General features: G+C 37.0%; 1 protein-coding gene across 1 annotated transcript in view; it reads right to left on the bottom strand.

Annotated features, from left to right (window-relative positions):
- Positions 1 to 39: 39 nt before the first annotated feature.
- LOC137410522 (lanosterol synthase-like) overlaps positions 40 to 24,772 on the bottom strand; it is a 294,280-nt gene continuing 269,547 nt past the window's right edge. Inside the window, exons 9-18 of the mRNA XM_068095952.1 lie at positions 21,203 to 21,321; positions 18,493 to 18,590; positions 14,835 to 14,862; positions 14,040 to 14,219; positions 12,491 to 12,643; positions 11,124 to 11,220; positions 7,994 to 8,099; positions 5,057 to 5,203; positions 2,074 to 2,244; positions 40 to 760 (exon numbers count right to left, since the gene is read on the bottom strand). Coding sequence (XP_067952053.1) covers positions 556 to 760; positions 2,074 to 2,244; positions 5,057 to 5,203; positions 7,994 to 8,099; positions 11,124 to 11,220; positions 12,491 to 12,643; positions 14,040 to 14,219; positions 14,835 to 14,862; positions 18,493 to 18,590; positions 21,203 to 21,321 — 1,304 coding nt within the window. The 3' untranslated portion in view covers positions 40 to 555. The remainder of the gene's footprint in view (positions 761 to 2,073; positions 2,245 to 5,056; positions 5,204 to 7,993; positions 8,100 to 11,123; positions 11,221 to 12,490; positions 12,644 to 14,039; positions 14,220 to 14,834; positions 14,863 to 18,492; positions 18,591 to 21,202; positions 21,322 to 24,772) is intronic.

Below are 24,772 nucleotides of genomic sequence, written 5' to 3'. Positions count from 1 at the left end.
TCAGAAATAAGCTTGCTTGCAAAATAGGCATATAAAAAAACCTAGCATTTTGCCAATACTATGACGCGTATCTCGCGCAAGGCAATTAGGAGAAATCAGTAGGTACCATTTGATTCAACTATTTAGACCAAGTATTCTGACAAGCATTCAGCCTAGCATTTTTTAAAGCTCACCCGGATATGGAAGTTTTGACATCAGTTTTAGAGCCTTCGATGCTAGAATTATAGTAAAAAATCAGTTTTCCACAGCAACTAATCAAGTAAAATTGAAGCCTAAATTGTGGAGATTTCAAGTTTTAAGAAATGTAACAGAATTATTTTTACCCAAGAAACCTGGAGTAGAATACCTCAAACTCATAGCAAATATGCAAAAATACATTCAACGGATGTAAACAAATGCACACTGGATTAAGTTTAATGTGCCAAATTCACTTAAGCCATTAAAAAGTTATCTTTACATAAGCTTGTTGCTACCGAGTCGGGCATACTCTGCACTCTTTCCCTCGCTATCTGCAGTCATAAATGTCATCAATGCTCCATGTTTGCTTAGCCCGTGCTAGAATGCAAGAGTGCTGTCTTTATATAGCTTGGAGAACCTGCCCAAGGTCCAAATGGGAAAAACATTGCGGTACGAAGTATAACTGATGGCGCATGACTTGTTGAAGACTCCACTAATCATTTCCTGTGGAAAATCACCATTTGCCAGTTGCTTGCTGATTAGCAGCTTTATGCCACGCTCAATAGCTGTGACATCGGGGTGCCTACAAACACCCCAAACTGGGATATGGCCTGACCTTGGCAGTTTCATGGCAATTACTACCTTAAACTAGTGCATTTAAATGACTTCTCTCGGAATGATCTAGCTTAACTGTCATACGAAAACATCAGTACATTTGTATTACTACGACTGTCTCTGGGAAATACCTGTTGTCGATCGGAGTTGTTTCCTGCTAGCCACTTCCGACGCAACAATGATTACTTTATCAATTAAAGAATGACTTTGGCGAATATAATAACAAATTTCACCTTTTACTGAACAGGTCTGCTATAATGGCTTACTAACAAGATACCTTGCAAACGATGTCAGGCCACATTTTTCGGCCATGTGTCAAAAAAGGCAGTCACACACCCCTTGTTAACTTCCTTTATTAAAATCTTACAAGATGCAAATACAAAAAGATGAAGTTAGTTAAATTAGTCCCGTGTCAAGTCTAATAATATAAGACTTGACAAGATGATAAAAAATAAAGATAATAAAAAAATACATAAATCATTGAATTGCATTCCAGAAATACAGATACTATTTTAATTTTAAAAAATAAGTCACCCAATACCGCATTGTGAAAGGTTTTTGTTATGCAAAGTTTGTTGTATATCCGTATGAAATATTAATGTCTGTTTGCTATCACACACATCCTTTGCTAGCTTTCATATTCAGCTACAACTGAACACACAGCAAAAGAGCACCAAGTTAACGTTAAAAAGTTGACTTAGCTGGCTCAAACAATGCATCTCTGCAATGTGTGAGTAAAAGAAGTATTTGATCTACCAATCTTATTTTTGGATGGTCAATCAGCTAAAAAAGAATTTCAAATAAACCAGTTCAAAAACTTCTGGTTGTAACAAACTACAAGTATTGGCAAACATATACATTTACTTAAAGGATGATGCGTATTTTGTGGCACTGTAGGTGTCTATTGCACAATATTGACTGCAGTGACAAAAAGTACTATTTAGCCTACAACTCTGCACATTGCTAGCTCCATAGCACAAAATTTGGAATTGTTTTGTTTTTCTAACTCAATTGCAAAGAGAGTAGACAACTCCTTGTTTTTTAACCATACTTCACTGAACTTACATAAATACTTGTCACTAGTATTCTACTGTAATATTCAGCTGATTTAACACACTGATGAGCAAGTCATTAATCCTTATGTTGTTAAAAAAAGACAGCTTTGCATTCACAAACACTCATTCCACATAAGCTGGCATGTTATGGCAGGACAACTTCTAAACATGATACAATAAGCTTCTACTTATACACTCATAAACAGATGATAGAGAGCGTACCTACCTCACAGCCATGAGACCTAGTAATGCCCAACAAGTATTGTGAATCTGGGAGTCATCTGCCTCTACATATTTCCTCTGTTCGCAAGACTCAAAATTTTCTCCCCAGCCCCCGTCCTTTCTCTGTTTTGACAAGAGGAAGTTACATGCTGACTTCACTTCCTTGGCCTGCTCGCTGCGTAAAGAAACAAGAAAACAGAGAATCAGTGAAACAGTTATGTCATTATTTGTTTGTATTCCATTAATTCAATCGCATGAACTATTGTGTAAATAAAAATATAAGACCTTGCTATTGTCAAAAACTCAAGAGACAACATGTCACACTGATGAGATTACAAGGTCTCATTTACTGAGTTGGGTGTATTCCCATAGAACCACAGTTTATTGTCCCACTAACAATTTTGTCCTGGTCAGTGTTCTGCTACTGCAAGATTTTCAGCCATTGTGCCTATTACAACTATTCTGCATCACCAAGGTAGTGACAAGGACTAAGGTAGTGACAAGGACTAAGGTAGTGACAAGGACTAAGCTGGAAACTGATACAATTGTTATTTTAAAGCAACATGTTTAAATTTTACATGAACAGCTAGAATTCTTCACACATTTTCGATAAGTTCCGACATAAAAAGAAATTTCACTTTTCAACTATTCTCCACCTGGGTTTACTTTATGTATTACATAATGAGACTGCTGATAAAAGGGCAGTTGCCATATTCTGATTAAATCCTCAGACTAGTAGTACAGTGGGGAGACAAGTCCAAAGTTATTTTCGAGTTCAATCAGAAGACAAAAAACAATTGCACTTATATTTTAATAATGAAACAAACATCAATTTGTTGTTATTTGTAAACTCATAAATCTGAAATCGACAGTCATTACCAGTATGCACTATTCAATTCTCTGTAACATAACACAGTAAGCATATAACGAGAGTTAGTGTGGAGTAGCTAGAGTAGTGAGGTAACTTGTAGCTAAACACTGCTGATCATTAATAATGACTGACTAGCTGAAAGACTAAAGCTTCCACATGGGACACGCCCTGTCTGTTAGCACAAAAGTTGGCAGTTCTTCTTCAGCCCTTCAGTGTAATTGCTTTGCTAACAAAATCATAGTTCAACTAATTCCATATACCGTAAGTTGGCTGAATCTATGAAACATTTAGTTTGACTAGCCTAAACCTATAATTGTTAATCTCAAACACCCCATCGACCAATCGCGGTAGCCCCATCTAGTAGCGTCATAGAAAGAAGTTTTCTAATCTCTTTGCATTAAAGTGCAAACCCTGATTTTATGCAGGCAGCTTGTAAGGGTTCTGGTGGATATTTGAGCCGTGTCCCTCACAATTGTGAAATTATGGTAGCTTTTATTTTGGAAGACTAGGGTACATGATAATTGTGTCGGGTTGGTTTCGTCAACAATAAATAAGCAAATGTGCAAACACCTGTCTCATGAGGGAAGACCTGTCATATGAGGCAAATACCGGTCATATGAGGTAAGCACCAGTCGTATGAGACAAACACCTGTCATGTATAACAAACACCTGTCATATGACACAAGCATCTGTCATATGAGACAAACCCCTTTCATGTGAAACAAACATCTGTCATATGACACAAACATCTGTCATATGACACAAGCATCTGTCATATGACACAAGCATCTGTCATATGACACAAGCATCTGTCATATGAGGCAAACACCTGTCATGTAAAACAAACATCTGTAATTTGACACAAGCATCTGTCATATGAGGCAAACACCTGTCCTGTGATACAAACATCTGTCATATGACACAAGCATCTGTCATATGACACAAGCATCTGTCATATGACACAAGCATCTGTCATATGAGGCAAACACCTGTCATGTAAAACAAACATCTGCCATTTGAAACAAACATCTGTCATATGACACGAACATTTGTTATATGACACAAGCATCTGTCATATAAGGCAAACGCTCAAAGTATAAAAACCAATGACCAATGCTAAACCAATGAGAACCTTGACGGTACTTCTGTAAAGATGCCATATTTGCTAAATTAAAAAGAATGTTATATTTACACATAATTATTGGTATTCTATCACATAATTTTCTCCAATAATTTATAGTCTAACATCACTAAATTAACCATGCATAAAGTTTAAAAGTAAAATACTAAGGTTAAACAAGTGTTCTTAATGATTTCACAATCCCATCGCTGTCACATCTATGGCTCAAACAATCCCTCTTTTGATAAGTCCCATGGCTGGGTGCATCAAGTAATACTGGCCATGAATATTTCTATTCTGCCATAAAGACAGCACTAGCCATGTATGTTCTGGTTGCAAACACAAATGATCAAACCCACTAAATGTGTTATAGTGAGGACCTCGGACTAGGCAAATTTGTGACCAAGCCTATCGCTATAAGCAAGGTACATGTACCATATGTTAAATTAACTTAATTAAATTAAAGCTTGCTGCAGGTATAATGGCCATTTAATTTAAAAGTGGTTAAAATGGCATCCAACGTATATGAGATATAAAATCGTGTCTACTGAGGCAGAAACTCTTATAAGCCATCCTTCCAGCCTGTTGATTGGGATGATCACTGAGAAAAAACTGTACATCTAAAACACAACATCACACAGTGTGTAGCCCTAACTTAGCCTCCTCACACAGTGTGTAGCCCTAACATAGCCTCCTCACCTGTTGACATAGGAGTAGCCCTAGCATAGCCTCCTCACCTGTTGACATAGGAGTAGCCCTAGCATAGCCTCCTCACCTGTTGACATAGGAGCAGCCCTAGCATAGCCTCCTCACCTGTTGACATAGGAGTAGCCCTAGCATAGCCTCCTTACCTGTTGACATAGGAGTAGCCCTAGCATAGCCTCCTTACCTGTTGACATAGGAGTAGCCCTAGCATAGCCTCCTTACCTGTGGACATAGGAGTAGCCCTAACATAGCCTCCTCACACAGTGTGTAGCCCTAACATAGCCTCCTCACCTGTTGACATAGGAGTAGCCCATGCAGCTAAATGCTTCAAGAGCAAACCATGTGCCGTAAGTAAAGCAGACGCCCCAGCTGCCGATAAAAGAACCATCTTTAGCTTGTCGCGCCTTCACATAGTTTAGACCATCATTTAGCACTTTTCTAAAAGTGTATAGGTATGAAGTATCCTTTCAAGGCACACTGTCAAAACATGGTTTGGAGCAAGTATACAAATTTAAACTAAAAGTGGGCCAAGTTTAAGAGATGAATAGATTTGGTCAATCTGTGGTAGTACAATCAGTGGTAGTACAATCTGTGGCAGTACAATCAGTGGTAGTACAATCAGTGGTAGTACAATCTGTGGTAGTACAATCAGTGGTAGTACAATCTGTGGTAGTACAATCAGTGGTAGTACAATCTGTGGTAGTACAATCAGTGGTAGTACAATCTGTGGTAGTACAATCTGTGGTAGTACAATCAGTGGTAGTACAATCAGTGGTAGTACAATCTGTGGTAGTACAATCAGTGGTAGTACAATCTGTGGTAGTACAATCTGTGGTAGTACAATCAGTGGTAGTACAATCTGTGGTAGTACAATCTGTGGTAGTACAATCTGTGGTAGTACAATCTGTGGTAGTACAATCTGTGGTAGTACAATCTGTGGTAGTACAATCTGTGGTAGTACAATCAGTGGTAGTACAATCAGTAATATAATTAAAAAAAGATTAAATATGATTTCATCACTTCACCATTCCTTTTAACAGTGCCTCCCTGCCTCACCCCCCCCCTTGCATCCTTTTATCCCCCTTCTCATCTCCCCCTTCTCATCCCCTTCCTTTTCCTTAAATCTCCTCTTTTTCCTTTTCCGTCTCCTTCTCTCCCACTAAAACCCTTTCTCTTGGGGTTGGCTATATTACGATTGATTGTTGGCTAGTGTTGAGAAGAAGTTTTTTATTGGAAAAAATAAATACTGTCAAAACTCTGCACACCAAGCTAATCGTCTACAATATTTGCTTTATATTTTGAAACCACCAATTGTTGTAGGAAAATTATTTACAAAAGTATATTATATTTGTTTAATTCACTCCAAAACTCAACCATGAAATCTTGATGTAATTAACTACTGCATTTAAATCCAATTTAGTGTATTATGTAAAATTATGTACAAAAATAAATAGAAAAACTTCACTATATGTAAGAAATGAAATTTATAATAGGCCTTCAGAGATTTTTTTAAAGAATTGATTTGAAGATGTTTGTTCATAGTTTTCCATTGTTTGTTCTTTCTTGTCTAAGAGAAACGTTTTAAAATGTTTAAAAAGAAGTGTGCTATCTTAAGTACATTTTTAAGTGTACCTAGGAATGTACACTATCCTAAGTGTGCTATTCAAGCACTATCATGGTAAACTGAAAGTATTTAATACAGCCTAGGATCAGCTTGTGTATACAAGGGTAGGCTTTAAAGTATTAAAACAAATAGGCACTAATATAGTGGACTAGTCTCTAACAGGGAATAGCCAGGTTCTTAGTGAGCTGGCCACGAGCTATACACCATGCGGTGCTATGAAAGACCCTCACAATGCATAAACTGTAACTAGCAACACAAAACAAGGGTTAAGACCACAATGAACTGGCTGTACTGGCTGAACTGGCTGAACTGGCTGTACTGGCTGTACTGGCTGAACTGGCTGAACTGGCTGTACTGGCTGAACTGGCTGTACTGGCTGTACTGGCTGAACTGGCTGTACTGGCTGTACTGGCTGTACTGGCTGTACTGGTTGTACTGGCTGTACTGGCTGAACTGGCTGTACTGGTTGTACTGGCTGTACTGGCTGAACTGGCTGTACTGGCTGTACTGGCTGTACTGGCTGTACGTGCTGAACTGGCTGTACTAGCTGTACTGGCTGTACTGGCTGTACTGGTTGTACTGGCTGTACTGGCTGAACTGGCTGTACTGGCTGTACTGGCTGAACTGGCTGAACTGGCTGTACTGGGTGTACTGGCTGTACTGGCTGAACTGGCTAAACTGGCTGTACTGGCTGTACTGGTTGTACTGGCTGTACTGGCTGTACTGGCTGTACTGGCTGAACTGGCTGAACTGGCTGAACTGGCTGAACTGGCTGTAATGGCTGTACTGGCTGTACTGGCTGAACTGGCTGTACTGGCTGAACTGGCTGAACTGGCTGTACTGGGTGTACTGGCTGTACTGGCTGAACTGGCTGAACTGGCTGTACTGGCTGTACTGGTTGTACTGGCTGTACTGGCTGTACTGGCTGAACTGGCTGAACTGGCTGAACTGGCTGTACTGGCTGAACTGGCTGTACTGGCTGTACTGGCTGTACTGGCTGTACTGGCTGAACTGGCTGTACTGGCTGAACTGGCTGAACTGGCTGTACTGGGTGTACTGGCTGTACTGGCTGAACTGGCTGTACTGGCTGTACTGGTTGTACTGGCTGTACTGGCTGTACTGGCTGTACTGGCTGAACTGGCTGTACTGGCTGTACTGGCTGTACTGGCTGAACTGGCTGTACTGGCTGTACTGGCTGTACTGGCTGCTCGGCAACTGGCAAGAACTGGCTACAGATGCTGTCCTTCCTTACGATAATGTTTCAGCAAAAATACAAAATAATAATGTGCAATTCTCTGAAAACAAATCTTCCATCCAATTTAAACTTGAAGTTTGAATCACTTCTGTCTAGGAGCAGACGATGAGTGTCAGCCATAGTTAGACTACATTGCATCAGTGTCAATTGACCTTTGAACCTCGGGTTTGCCAACAGAGAAGCGCTTGTGAGCCAAGGGAATGCAATGAATAAACTATAGCAGTACATTTTAATTTTGTTAAAACTCAGTTTTCTTTATAAGTTGCAGTGAAAAGACAACTCTCTGCTAATTGGTTGATTCAAGAGTAGGCAATCCTTAAAGACGTTGTGGTAGAAAGTATACACTCACTGTATGTCCGAGGCCCTATAATTTGGCATCTGTTGAGTAAAATGAGAGAGCGCTTGCATCACCGCTGAAGTGCACTCCACATATGTATAGTCTATCATTATGTCTCCTAAAAACATTCAAAAGTGCTCCTTCTTCTGTCTATGCAAGATTTACAAAAACCAAGTCAAAATTAAGAAAAACAAATTTTAAAATTATCCCGTTATTTTAATTGTCCCTGATGATGATAAGATTCCAAAGCAAAACACATTGTACCATTTCTATTCAGGATGTGTTGCATCAAAAATCTCTTGGATAAAAGTTGTGGAAGCAATAAACGCAGGATTCATATAATTGTAACCCTCTCCTCTGTGATATCATTTATCCCATAAGCTCCAAAAAACATCCACAATTCTTGATCAAACATGTGTGCGGAGAAACGGTACAAAAAAGACACTGAATATTATTGTATGTTTCAAGCACTAAAGAAAGTATAAACAAAAGCCACTGCCACATAAACAGGTTAAGTAAAACAAACCATTTGTGATTGTTATAGGACAACCAGCAACTCCCTTAGTGAAGTTAGTTTGAGTAAATTCACTAAATATCATTTCATATTTTGATACTAGCTGATACAGTGATATATGAAAAAGCTGGGATAAAGCTTAAAGCTAGCATTACACTATATACAATTACTAGTTGAATGTCCGGCATTGCACAGGTAATAAAAATGTTTTTGCACAGACAAAAACCTATATGCTACACATTTGTTCGAGATTTAAAACTGCTTATAAACAGTGGCAGGTTATGTAGTGCCATTGACTAAGTCCCTTTACCCAATGAATTCAGGTAACTTAAGCTAGTAACTTAAGCTAGTCTAAATATTTACTATAATAAGAGCTGTGCTTATAATTGTGCTTATACTTGTTACCTTACGCCCAACGGACTCTCATGCAATCAATCATGATCTTCAAGCATGCTAGTAGCAACCACTAGTATTTTCGTAAGCGCCCAAAGCGTGAGTATTTTAATCAACGTAATAAGTATGAGCACAATTTTTCCAAATTATGGCAAGTAGGCCATGTGGCATAGCGTATAGTAGGCCCGTCTGCAGAACGGGGATTTCAAGTTCAATTCCAGTATGAATTGGTTTTTTGTTGCTAAAAATTTATCACTATAACTGGATACACGAATGACAAACAGACACTCACATTTATATATTACACATATAACTTGTGTTGTTAGCTTTGTTCAGCTGTGTGAAATAGGTATGTAGAATATAGCCATAGCTAATGGGTATATAAAAAATGTTTTCATATCAAATACTCGAGAGTGAATAAACTACATTTATTATACTTGTATTATTGTGCATATGGAGAAATGTAACACTAACCACTATTTCTAGATAGAAAGTTAGAAAGAGACGTGGTGTAGCATCATAGCAAAAAATATGAGCCACAACCCCTACCCTTAACCTCTAGATATTCTCCACCAGTAGCGTGGCTACTATAAGAGAAAACAGTACTGTTTGTTATGTCAAACAGCAGAAGCTGCGGGAGGGATTTTGCAAACATGGTAAAATTTTAAATACCCAACAATATTATTGATACAACTGCGGTAAATATAAAAGTTCATATACCAGCTAATTAAAAAAGCTTGCACTAAGCAGCATTATTATTAGATTGACGAGTATACCTTCCTGATCAGCTTCATAAAGTATAATCAATTTTATGGGTGCGTCTTATTCTTGTTGACTGTATCAGAATTAAACATGTAAATAAAACTTTAGAAAACTGTTCAATAGTAATAGAGAGCTACATCTTGTGCAAGAATGCCCTACGACAGGTGTACTAAAGTTTTGAGGCTCCTTCCAGCAACACTTGAAGCAAATGCATATATCTTGTAGTAAATTCCCTTTGAAGTAGGATGGCTGTCAATAAAACTTTAGCAAGTATTTTTTAAAGATAAATAAAATCCATTCCTTGCAGTTTACATTCATTGCAAAGTGCAGTGCAGCACTTTTGGAGCATAAAATTCGGAGTTATCTCGCTACTATGACAAGTGTAGATAATTACTACTGCTATAGCCTCGATGTAACTGATCTATGGAAGGTTGTTCCAACAAATACCATAGATCAGCTGTGAACCACAAGACAGACAATTTAAATGTGCAAGTCAGCATTGGCTGATAAGCCTTGCTGATGCTGACAGAGAATCAGGTAGAACACTTGCCAGAACCCGCATGTCTTGCAACTAAGCCTCTCTCATACCCCAGCGAGGTGAGATATCTCTACAAGCGTCATTGTGATAGCAGTCGTCGCGTATCACAGCTTGTTAAGTTTTGTGAAGTGTAAAAGTTCTAAGTGCTTGTAATACCCTTCAAGTGTACAATATGATTACATTTTATATGTACAGGTATGCAGTAACTAACAACACTATAACTTGGTACATCCATAATTAAAAATAACTACAATGCATATATGCACATGTCTATATACATGTATATATAGGTATAAGGGTGACAATATTTCGCATATTTTCACCTATTGCAGGGGGGTTTCTGGTCCCACTATCGGCGTTAAACTCAGGGAACCTTGTAGCTCAATATAGCGTCCAGGGAGCAGAACCATTTTTCCCAAACAGGTTTATATATTGCTGTAAATTCTTGATTCTTGATTGGTTTTAGTAATTGAGTTTTAGTAACCAAAACCTACATCATTACATTAAAAATTAATAGTTATACTTAGAAAGGAACACAAAATTACAAATGAAGTACTAAAAATTATGTTATCACTCAAAAAGTGCTGTTAAAACTTAAAACTCATTGATTTAAACCATTTTTAATAAAATTTTGGAATTTTGTGTTCCTTTCTAACTATAACTATGAATTTTTAATCTAATGATATAGGTTTTGGTTACTGAAACTCAATTACTGAAACCAATCAAGAATCAAGATTTTACTGCCATAGATAAACCTGTTTGGGAAAAAAAATTTCATGTCCAAGGAAGACCTGTCTGCACATACGAAACACTTTGTTTCTAATTTACATAGGGATAATAGCTATGTAACGCTAGATATACCAACCATAGTTCATAGGAATATCAGCTATAATATGAATATTAATATGATAATAATATATAAACTTTAAACCTACCAAACACCTCAGATGGGTTGAGCATCTCCAGCAAGACTCCGCCTCGTTTCCTCTCATATGTGGCAAACCCTCCATCACTGTTGACCATGCTGAGCAGCTGGTAAAATGGAACAGTAAATCAGCAGCAGCAAAGCAGATTACTTTGTAAGTTTACACCAAAGTTTGATGAATGTTTTTCCTTTGGATTTACAAATCACCTGTTACTAAGGTCTCTATAAATAGTCAACTGTTAGTTGGCACTATTCACCTATAATCCATCTATAATCCATCTACAATACATATGTAATCCATCTATAATCCACATATAATCTATTTACATGCCATATGTATTCCGCCTCTAATTCACATTAATAAATCTATAATCCATCTATAATCAGTATATAACCTGTCTATAATACATGTAATACACACCTAATCCACATATACTAATCCACATATAATACACATTAATTCGTTTATAATTCATCTGTAGTCCACCAACAATCTACCTGAGCTCAGTTGAAACACTTATCAGTCTAACGGGTAATAACAAACTATGATGAACTTGTAACAATTACACATTCACTTGTCCAATCGCATGACAATATTTAAAGCCAATAAATTCAATTCGTTTATTAGTTTTGCAATAAAAAAAAAATGCTAAGTATTGACCTGTCAATATGACTGATCTTCAATCATGATTTTATTGGACAATCTAGCTAGTAAACAAAATACATATTAGGTTGGTATCAAAAAGAGGATCATCAGAAGGTGATTTTTTGAAAGAGGTTGAATTACCAAAACTACATTTCCAAAGCAAGTTGATCCACCTCAATGTTCAAGCACTAACACTAGCAATAACTAACAATATAATGACACCTAGTGACACCGAGCAACACCTAGCGACACCGAGTGACATTGAGCGACACCGAGTGACACCAAGTGACACCTAGCGACACCTGGTGACACCTAGTAACACAAAATGACACCTAGCGACACCGAGTGACGCCTAGCGATACCAAGCAGATCGACTTGGTACTACAAAGAGAACCTCACATGTGATCAGGACTCTCTAATGATGTAGATATTGTTCAGATAAAGAAAACTAAAGCAATGCCTTGAGATAAAGAACCATCCACTTAAGTTTAAAATTTAAATTATACATTTAATCAAAAGTTAACATTTGAAGAAATCTAGAGGTATCAAGATTTTAGTTGTAACAAAACAGATACTAGCTGCATACTAGCCACCTGTTAGCAGAGAGACTATAATAACACCAGAGACGAAGTGGCTGTTTGCTGTTTAGAAAAGGTAGTTGGTGACGGCTAGCAATTATAAAGATCACAAATTATCATTCAAAAGATTCACAAAAGCGATGAGAAACTTACCACATCTACAGCTTGTGCTAGTCTTTTAGGAGTCACAAGGTCACCGAGTGTCGCAGGACTTTTCTCCTGCAGACGTAGAAGCGCTTTAAGACCTTCAGCAGTGCAGTCTGTCACAATCCAGCCGCAGTCACGTGTGCTGAATGGGAAACCTCCCTTTATAGAAAGTAAATATTTCGTGTAGAAAGAGGGGGCGTGATTGAAACAAGACAAGGTGCAAAAGCAGGAAGAAAAAAGATAACAGATTGAAGTGAATGCAGAAAATGTGAAATTAAATCAATAAATGTACTCAGTTCTCCTTCACATAGTTGGGTCCTACTTGAATAACATTGGAGAGTACGCCCTCCCATCTTTTTATATTTATTTAAAGACATTCATTAAGAAAAGCTAGTGCCAGTGGTACTAAAAAAAGAGGTCAATACTTTGCTAAGAATAAAAGCAAGAAATTACAGAGCAGATGAGCAAACATTTTCCGATTAATTATTTACAAATCTGCAAAGTCATCAAGCAGATCTCAAAGAGTGGCCAAGTCAAAGAACTGAACGTGATTATGAGAAAAAGTGTAAAAAATATCAAAGATATAAACAAAAAACATAAATCCTTTAGGTTAAGTTTCATCAGACCTCATATTTGCACAACTCTATCACCTCTACTAACATACCTCTATCACCTCTACTAACATACCTCTATCACCTCTACTAACATACCTCTATCACCTCTACTAACATACCTCTATCACCTCTACTAACATACCTCTATCACATATACTAACATACCTCTATCACATTTACTAACACACCTCTACTAACATACCTCTATCACCTCTACTAACATACCTCTATCACCTCTACTAACATACCTCTATCACCTCTACTAACATACCTCTATCACATATACTAACATACCTCTATCACATTTACTAACACACCTCTACTAACATACCTCTATCACCTCTACTAACATACCTCTATCACCTCTACTAACATACCTCTATCACCTCTACTAACATACCTCTATCACATATACTAACATACCTCTATCACATTTACTAACACACCTCTACTAACATACCTCTATCACCTCTACTAACATACCTCTATCACCTCTACTAACATACCTCTATCACATATACTAACATACCTCTATCACATTTACTAACACACCTCTACTAACATACCTCCATCACCTCTACTAACATACCTCTATCACCTCTACTAACATACCTCTATCACATTTACTAACACACCTCTACTAACATACCTCCATCACCTCTACTAACATACCTCTATCACCTCTACTAACATACCTCTATCACATTTACTAACACACCTCTACTAACATACCTCTATCACATTTACTAACACACCTCTACTAACATACCTCCATCACCTCTACTAACATACCTCTATCACCCCTACTAACATACCTCTATCACCTCTACTAACATACCTCTATCACTTCTACTAACATATGTACCATACTAACATAACTACGAGCTTATTAACTGAGTATGTCAGGATTGGAGTGTTAAAGAGAGACATCAAGTAAGTACCTTGTTCATCTGTCTGTAATACTTTTGATAGTCCCGAGGGTTCTCAGGAATCTGTGTGAACTTAAGAAAGTTGTGAGCTTTCTTTACGCAGTCATCAAACTCCGGTAGTTTCCACACGTCCGTCTCTGTAATGGCTACGACAGCGAAAGCCGTATCCCACAGCTGTGAGCCATTAGTACCCTATGAAACAATGCGAATAGTTTTTCAAACCACTGCCAATGACCATTCCTAAATGTAGCAATAACTGTTGATTTCAAGATTCTTAAAAAGCCTAAAAAGTGGTGGGTTTCAATACATTTTCATGATAAGATTGTGATAAATTTTCTTTAATACAATCTTGCAGCAAATGTGCAACTCAACTCTTCAGAAAGTAAACTATTTGTGTGCAGCAAGGGCCAAAGCCTCATGTAAAAAAATCTTTAAAACTTTGCATTTTCTACATATTCGCAAAAACCTTGGCAGCAACTGAGAAGATACTGCATATAGCAGCGTACAAAAAAGTAAGCAATCATCTGCAAATTGATTAAAATGTCGCAATTTCTTTGAACATTTTGTTGGCCGAAATTCATTAGTTGATGCAGATTTTGGCAAAATCTGCCCCTAAACTGGCTAGTGTACACAAACCTTAAGACTTGACAATTTGCCTACTTGAAAAATGGAATTTATTAGATATACACAAAATATATAGGTTATATATGCACAAAAGTAAATGCTGTTTGATAGGCAAAGCAGAAGTTGAAATTTCATATCTGACATGATTAACACTTAGGAAGTCAAGTAGTCATATAAACTTACAGTCATTTTCATTCCATCTAAGCCCAGCCTACAAAAGAATGTACAAAAATATAGAATGCATAGAGCATTCACCAAATAACGTAAAACTTTGAATGGTACTGGTCACTTAGTGATAAAATGAAAACCAACACTAGCAGAAATGAGAGTAGAGTGATAGCAGTCCCATTGTACAGTAGGTGTCAATAAGATCTGAATATAATATAACAAAAAAATTTCAACTGGGTATTTGTTATTCATTGACTTCTAACAGCATCACATAAAGTGATTAAACAATTAGTGAAACAATGTAAATCATTTTACAGTTACTCACAAACGAGGTACTCAGGCTATTAATATGATGTAAATACAGCTATGCACTATGCATATTGAAGATAAACAGCAAGAACAGCAAGTTATTCTGTGGAACTGATACAAGACTATGCTTGTGACAACAACTGGACTAAATAAAGTCCCGCATGATAATTTTACAAACTTTCAACAGTAGGAACTTTTTTTATGTTATAATCAACTTTGGATTTGCCTCCTTTGATTTGACCTTAGCGTGATGGTGCACACATTTTCATCACTGTTTACGCACTGCTTCGTATAAAGGCACATGGTGAAAATAGAAAAAATTATCTGCACTCATATTTTAAAGCAACTAAAACTGAAAAATTTTGCATGCGCTGTTTCTGAAATATAAAGAATGATAAACAGAAGAAACAACTAGAGTAATACAGTATTTAACCCTGCTGGCTTATGAACCATCACAATAGCAACATATGATCACTTGTATCAATATCCAGTTGTGTCATATTAGACTTAAACTCCTTAGTAATGCAGATCCAAAGTGGGGTGTAATAACAACATTCATTATTGTATCTCTAGTAAGATTTGTTTCTAGTGCAAGTATTAGGCCTAATCAAGTTCTAATCCGCTGTCGGGCCTAGTTAATGGACTAGAACACTCGACCTGCAAACAACAGGTTGGGGTTCAATTCTTAGAAAGGGTCGCTAGTGGTGACATGAATGGCATCCAATTTTATATCGCTCTCCGCGATCGGGAATGTTTCTAGGCATCGAGGCTTCCTTGTCACTACCTTGCCATTAGACTCAGACATATCCAGCCAAGATGCAAAGCTGCTGTTAGTACAACAATGGCTCTTAAAAACACACACAGCTTCTGCTTGCATTATGCTAAGTAGGCATCATACTCCATCTTTGAGGAATTTTTCACACAAACTCGAGTCTTAGACAAAAGTAAACGAGAATATGATAATACATACATAAAGTATTAAATTTTTTTACTGAGCTTCATATCTATTTTAATTTATTTAGTCAGCAGTATAACTATAACATAACAATAACTCATGTTTGTCCTTGAACTACGCAACTGCCCGCGCTCAAGCGTGCTGAATGGGTTTATATTGTTCCATGAGAAAATGACTCCTGATTAAAATTAAGTTGTTTCAGCTGTAATAAACTTCTCAAAATCTGTAGTTTGCCGTTGCCAGGTAATCGGCCACGATGTCTGCTACGATTCTTCATTAAATTCGGGTCTCAGGTTGTTAGGAATCAGTACTTTGTCTTGCAAAATATCAAACGATTTACTGCTTCAAACTCCTATAAGTTTATACTGTAACACACTTCCATAGATATAAATACTATAAAATTTAATTAACCGTTACAGAAATTGAATAGCAGAAAAACAATCTAATTAGAAATATAGCAATTTCGCGATTAATTCAAAAATGGCTGCAACACTAAAAGTGTCGTTTAAGTTTAATAGTCATCCAACTCGCAGCTCTGTTTATCATAAGCCATTTATTATACATAATATAATTATATGTTATTAATATTCATTATGGGCCATTTAAATGCAACTGCAATCTGGTTACAGCCATTTTGACCAAATTTGATGTTCAGATAATAAAACATCCAAATGGTTTTCAATAAAAATGCAAAAAAAGGATTAAAAAAGTCCTCAGCTATCAATTCTGTATATTTTATTCTGTATTCTTTATTTTAATTATAGATTTTGTACATTATTATTATTCTGAATAGCCTTTTTCAACTACATGTACTGCACATGAAAAATATTTTTTAGGAAAAAGCAAACAACCAAAATAGGAATCCAAGGGTATCTGTCCTAGTTATTATATATACGGTATCTACCTCAAGAATTCTGTTCTATGTGACCCAAATATAGCTCTAACATTTCATCCAACTCATCTGATAAGTTTTCAGGGTTGTTTAAAGAAGAATAGCAAAGATGTAAGTTTATCAATGACTCCTTACAGTAGAGTGAAACCTTGAGAAAAGGTGTTTTTCAGTCAATAGGAGTTGAGTACACCAGCAATTTCAAATGAAGGCCAGGAATTAGAGTTCCTAGAATGTGATTCAATAAAAACCAAAACTTCGCTGTATGGTCAGTTCAACCAACTTTAGCACATCAATTATATAAGTACTGTTTCAGCTTATTCAGGTTCTTCAATATCTTGTCTTTTAAATGAGCCATTGTTTGATATGGTGAGACAGACATTAGTTGGTGCTTATAGGATTTCCCCAGAGCTCTACCATAGAATTGTTCAATGGTATAGCTTCGAAAATTATGACATCACAACTTTTATATTCGGTGTTGTGTGCTCTTACCGCTTATTTATCAACTACGATAACGACGCCAGTGGCAGGCGAAGGTAGGACAACTCCAGAGAACTAATGAAGATGACAAAGGAATCAGTGTCATTAGCTTTTCATGTACAGATTATTTCTATGATATATACATGTAGCTCAGATTCCAAGCACCATACCATGTTTTCCCAATGATATTATGCATTAGCCCTCTCTTTTTATTGCGATGTTTAGGGGCACGACTGAGACTAATTAATTTCAAGCATTGCGTGATCTCGCGAGAGTGCAATTTATATATAGTCCTAGGGCCATGCCACTGCAGGTCACAATTTAATCGATGTGATTTCATTACCTTTATCAACGACAGTATATTTATTGAAGCATAATCATAATTAGAACGCAAAATGGAAAGCGATACGAAATCTGCAGATAACGATGTGATAATAGTTACTATAAATGTTTAAAGTGAACGAAAGGATGAAAAAAGTAAACTCTAACAATCACCCAAAATCTATTAACCCAGAACATGTGTTTGTATTGGTCGGGCATTAGCATGATCCCCGGGCATTGTTGATTATCTAGAATCCTAGTTTATTATTAGCGCTCTCTCAGTTTAAGAGCACCGATTGTCACAGAAAAGCGCAGCCTCAATGGCGGCGAAAGGGATTGACGACCTAAGGCTAAATGCTAATTATGACATCACATTGTGGGAACCACAACCAAGTATTTTTCTACTGCAGGACATACTTTTGAAACCCTGTTTTTCATAGCTCTTTTAGTCTTTGTGTGTTGAATATATAGGCTCATTCGAAAGCCAAGACTCTGAAGAACTGAAATATATGATAAAAGTTCTGATATAAATGATGTAGTACTGATGTGCTTTAAATGCTCTTATGTAAATTCAACTACAGCTGCCATTAGAAGCAGGTGGAGAAGTACTACATTCAAGTTGCATGTGACATAAAAAGGGTTGGTTACTGATGTGCTTTAATGCATTAACGCCCAGCCTATCATATAATAAACAGCAAGAGTAAGAAGGTGATATTTACCAGAGATAGTCCTGAACCCGTTCCTGGTGCATCTTAAAGTACTTATTCTCAGTTCCATCCACCTTCCATCTGACCAGCATATTGATGGTCTTCGATATCTGAGGACATACAACATATATGTACGTCTTTGGCATGCCTCCACTAGGAGATAGTTGTACTACTCTGATATACAGCTACTAGTAGATAGTTGTACTACTCTGATATACAACTACTAGTAGACAGTTGTACTACTCTGATATACATCTACTAGTAGACAGTTGTACTACTCTGATATACATCTACTAGTAGACAGTTGTACTACTCTGATATACATCTACTAGTAGATAGTTATACTACTCTGATATACATCTACTAGTAGACAGTTGTACTACTCTGATATACATCTACTAGTAGACAGTTGTACTACTCTGATATACATCTACTAGTAGATAGTTGTACAATTCTGATATACAACTACTAGCGTAACTATCGTTATGAAAGACAAACTATGCTGAAACATAGGAATAGAATACAGTCAGTCAAACCTTGTTAATAAGGACGAATACAGGTGAATGCGGGTGGTGGATGGTCCAGATAGCCGATTTGCTGGTTTACCTGATGTGCTTATACAGTCATACTTCGACTTACGAGCTTAATGCGTTCCGAGACTGAACTCGTATGTCAATTTACCCGCATGTTGGTGCAATTTATTTATATATAGAACAATTAAATATATATTAATTAGTTTCCATACTCTAAAAATGCAAATAAAACACTCAAAACAAGATATTGTAACAGAAAAAACATGTTGGTTATTGTCCTAACTTACCACATGCTTTCAAAAAGCAACAAATAAAAAACAATGCAAGGAAATGTGATTAATTAATATGTAAAATTAAATACATACAGTAGCAGCTAACGCTAGCATTTGCCAGAGAGGGAGATATAAGTGTTATTTTTCATTACAACAGTTAAATTTGATAAATTTGGATTTTATCAAAGTCTTAAAAAACAAACTTAAAAGCATACCTAAAAGCAAACTTTCATTTTTCGTAATTAAAATTTCTTCGGCGTTCATAGTTGGAAGTTTCTCGCGGGTTAGCTAACTTTTCCTTTGTTTCGCTTTCACGACCAGCCGGCCGTTTTAAGATAAACCTATCTAAGGACGTTTGCCTTTGTCGCCCTTTCAACGTGTTGCGATTAGGACGAACACTGGTGTCGTCACAAAGGGTTAATGCACGGCTACTAGCCAACTTGTCCGAAAGTCTATTTTTATAATTTTTGTAGATAGCACCGGCCTTTTCACATAGGCCTTTTCGCCTTATAACCACCGGCCTTTTTGCCTTTATTGAAACATCGTTTCAGTTACGCTGTCACCAGCGGGTTTATCTTTTATCCAATGCCTGAACAGTCTCTCCATCAGCGGTCGTGAAGATCGCTGCGTCGTTTAGAAACTATGGTTAGTCCTTTTGCAAACTAAATGCCCTGAATATAACCCTTCGGTTTGATAATTGTAGATGTATTTCTGTCCTATTGCTGAGCTAGGTCAATCACGCATACACATTTCGCATATTTTACAATAATTTTCCGTTTAATATCAATTGTTATCATTTGCTTTTTCTTTCCATTATCTTTTATTTTACTGGCAAACTTTCGGTCTACGCACCGTACTTTTAATTCACATAATCCTGCACTGAAAATTGCGCACAGAAAACACGGTACAAAAGTATAACCTGAGTAGTTGAAAAATGCAGAGTGATGCTGTTCTCATAAAACACCTCCGGCATACTTTGCAACTGACTCACGTGCTCGTATCTCAAACATTGCTCGTATGTTAGTGCTAAATCTTGCTTAAAAGCTGGCTCGTATCTCAAGTTTCTCGTACGTTAGAGCACTCGTAAGTTGAAGTATTACTGTATATACATTTAGGTCTATATATACATGTAAAGGAGAAAGCACATTAATAAGTCATATTTACATTGCACCATACTGTACACTATACTATACTGGATATATCAGTACTTTAAAATCTTTTGACTATGAGAAAAAGCTGTAGAACTTTCTAATAGATAGAAAAAAGGGTTATACAACTCCTTTGTGTTATTAAGTAAATTATTTGTGGATATTTCTAGTCCATCAAAATATTACTGCTTTGGTGACGGGATATTAAATGTAATTTTTTCTAACTTGAGTTGTAGTTTTTAATGTATTTATAAATCATATTCATATTATATTTCACCATCATAAAAGTCGAATAGCACACAAACAACATGATTGAAAAACATGTTTCACTCTTGCAAATGATTTATGTAAATGGCCCCTATAGACAAGTGTTTCTTACAATTAATAATTTTTTCAATTTCTACTAAAAATTTTAATCAATTGATTGTCAATTGCTTGAGTGTAATTGCAAGTTGATTGCAGGTGCTATGCCTAAATTGGATATTCGATATCCGGTCTAAACAGGTCCATTTTAACGAAGGTTGACTGTAATGAGGGTCTGCTGTAATGAGGGTCGACTGTAATTAGTGTCAACTGTAATGAGGGTCGACTGTGCTGACGCATGTACATGTAAACTTAATAAAGCATATATAGGTCACGAGTTAGCCTAATATCAATTCATACATACATCCAGATGTTTTGACATTATCAATATCAATACATTAATACCAATATATCATTCTATATAATCATGCATGAATCGAATGTTGGAACTAATGCTAAAGCTCACCGGTCCCACACTGATGCACTGCGTGAATTCGTCGTCTGCACATATGTGCTCATAGCATTTCTCAAGAGCTTTGTTCCTCAGCCAGCTCATGTGACACTTCTCGTAGGTGTTCAGCACACCTGCAAAGTATATACATATAACAATAAGTTATAGTCAAGTGATACATGCAATATAAGACCATTATTGTAGCCGAAATTACCAAATACAACCATGATTATATACCACTATATGTTTGATGGTTAGAATGTGCATGCACAAGGGACCTCACATATCTTACCAATGTTGTCTCAGGACAAGTACTAGAGTAGTGAGTATAGAATAAGAATAGTGATGTCTATTAGAAACATTAGTTTCATAAAGAATATTAAAAAATGAGCCCTCAATACGCTGAGTGTAAAATGAATCTATATACATGTATATATCTCACTGTTGTTTTGAGTTTTGGTTGAAGCCTGTGTCCAGTTATAGCAATTAAAATTCAGCAATGAAAAATCCACACAGCACTGGATTTGATCTCGGGACATCCAGAGCTACTGGCGGCGAACAGTGTCGTATAGTTTCACAGAGTCCCGTGACCAAAAACCGGAAACAAAAACGCTCGTTTCCAAACAAACCCGATCGGCATACTGATCTCTAATGGAATTTTTGTACCTTGTTCTCAATACTTCACTTTTTTTGCAAAGAAAGAGATAGTGGACTTAGACCTGCACAATACCATTTAAATAAGCAAAAATTTTGCTTTCTAATCATATACAAGAAGTGTGGTTTCCGACCATTTTTAATCTGATTAATACCTGTCTAAACAAAAACAGGCGCCAAAACAATTTGCAAGGCTCATTCGATCTTTTGCCTCGTAGACGCGATTGCAGTTTGTATATTAAAATAGTAAATTGCTGGGCAGTTAAGTGCACAAACCGATCTGAAGCTGGTTTGCAGTTTTTTCGGTTACCTCGAGACAGTTCATTAAGAAAAATATGGGTTCAAAATGTCAGTAGGTTGGACGCAAGCAGCAACCCAAGAGCCCCTAAACTTCTAGAGCCAAGCAACGCAACTGTAATCTGTGAGGTGAGTCTCCCTTTTCATAATAATAAAAACAATAATAATTCTGATTTTTTCCTACTACATTTTTTCTGGAACAGTAATGACATTTAGCTAGTTGGTGTTTTACGCTAGAGGGAAATTAAAGAAAGAAATGAGTTAAGCATCATTGATTTGGGTGAATTGTAAATTTAAAACAAGTCTTTATCACCACCACCACCATGACCATGACATGGATCACATCAATATATGTTTCAAGAAAATCAAGCAGCAGCCTTAGGCCTGCAATCATACTGCTTGTACATGTACTTACTGGCCTGATTTTATGTGTGTACCGAAAATTATATGATATATTATGTATGATATATGTTTGATAAATATTTAAAAGAAACATTTTGAAAAGCATTGGTTTACCCTGACTAAGACTGAGAAGAGACATTTGAAACCCGGAGCTATCCCTACTGTATTTGCTCACAAAAGACCACAACCTCAGACAGAGAGACCCAAGAGGCACGAGGCCATAGAAGGCCGACACCAGAGCAGTAGCAGCCATGCATCTCATGCAGTTGCTTCACCCACGACTAGCTGCCTTGATTTTCATGAGTCTGGCAGTGTTGGACAGTTTGGTGAGACTAGGTGGAATTTTAATCAAATTTCATGTTACATTTTAACCTGTTACAAAGATTTCCTCAAATTGACTACAATTTATTGCCATGCTCTATTTTTTCACATGCAGCCAATTCAGCAAAGTGGTACGTATTTCAAGTGTGTAACTGCTGTGTGTGTGCGTGCGTGCGTGCGTGTGGTAGATAGCGACATATGGTATTGCTAATGTAGTATTGCACGTGATTCATCTGTTTCAGTAATAGATTTCTGCTAACATCACAATTAACACTAATATGTGTTGTGCCTTACTGTATCCTGAAATGCATAGTATGGCTAACATATCACCAAACAGCTAACATTTTTACTATTGCGTGTCTGGTTGAAGAAATACTAACAGAATGATGCTAACAAAATACTAACAGCTGTGACATTTTCGTCATTAAACCTTTCATCTACTTTAAACATCACCCTTAGACACGAGGAGAAGCACAGGACAGCGTGAAAGCTGAGTAATTGAATATTTTAAGCTGTTCTAAAGAAGCTTAATGTTTATTCCTCAATGTTCATTTTCCTTTCTAGGTTTACTCCATGATACCGGTGATTCGGAGGTTGACCAACTCAAACGCAAGGTTATTGACCTTCAAAAAAGACTCGATCAGGTAATTATATACACTATATATACATACTGCCATTTTTTTGTAAAGAATAACATTTTTGTCCAATTGTTACAGTGGGTGGTGTTTTTGCACATTGAATCATTCATGTATTTCTGTAATATGTGTCTTAAAATACTTCCGTTTGCTTGGGCTGTGTTCATAATTTTGTTGTTTTAGGCACAGAAAGAGAAAAGGGTGGGTGAAGTCAAGCTTAGACAGCACGAGATAAAGATGCGCATGTTATTTAACAAGGACCAGCTATCGGCATTATCTCAATGAAGCACTCGCGGTCTTGCTTGTCATGCTCCTCAGTATTTAAAAGAAATAAAAACTGGAGACTATGCGATTGATGAACGTCAGTATTTAGCGGAGTTTCTGCCTGCTAACTTAATGCCTTCGGTCGATGAGGACTTTACTGTTGAGATTCCATCAGCATTCACAACTGGAAGTGTTTTATGTGAAGCTAAGCAGCATTCTCTCTATTATTTCGGCGGATACTGCGTTCAATCGTTGATGAAACTGCGGCAACTGTGCAAGACCTGCACAGACCAACTCCGTGTTGCGGACAGCTGTCATCAAAACCAATCAAGGTTCACCCAGCACAAGAATTTTAAAGATGGTGCCCTTTTTGAGGTGAGGGAAGAGTTCTTTGCTGAGCTTATGAAATGGGAGGTTGCTGTACGTGCCTATGAGGCAAAAATTCATTCTGCCAAAAATAGCTGAAGCATTGACCAACCATTGCTTAGAACTGAGCGCCGGCTGCGTGCACTGACATCGATAAGCTGCCAACATCAGCTAGGGCATCGTCTGGCCAAGAAGTTCGTAACGGTACGTCTGAACTTCAGGTGTAAAAAAGCCGTTGAAGCACTAAAAAATGGATCGTCTGTGAGCTTTGGGAGTGCTTCAATGGCAATGCGAGATCTTGTGCAAAGAGTTGGCGTCATCAGTTAACTCTTAGCCTAAAGCATCTGTTGAGGAGCAGAACTGAAGAGCGCCTTCTAAGCCGAATGTTCTTTTCATTACTCGCTCTGTTTATATTTTCTTATGCTTAATATTTTTCAGCTTAATATATTGTCAAAGTATTAGCAGTATTCAACTGCTCACCTGAAACCAGTGTTGCCAATGCTTTTTAACAGAATTCCAAATTTTACTGCACTATTATTTTGTTTTTGTGGTTTGTCACTGCTACATAAATTATATTTTTATTTAGTCGCGAGCAGATGATCTTAATATCTGTAACTGCTTGCCTGAGCCTGGTTTTTGCATATGT

The sequence above is a fragment of the Watersipora subatra genome, chromosome 1 (assembly GCF_963576615.1).
Source record: "Watersipora subatra chromosome 1, tzWatSuba1.1, whole genome shotgun sequence".
In the NCBI taxonomy this organism is placed as follows: domain Eukaryota; kingdom Metazoa; phylum Bryozoa; class Gymnolaemata; order Cheilostomatida; family Watersiporidae; genus Watersipora; species Watersipora subatra.
The sequence above is the reverse complement of the archived record's forward strand: the minus strand, read 5'-3'. Positions and strand labels throughout refer to the sequence as shown.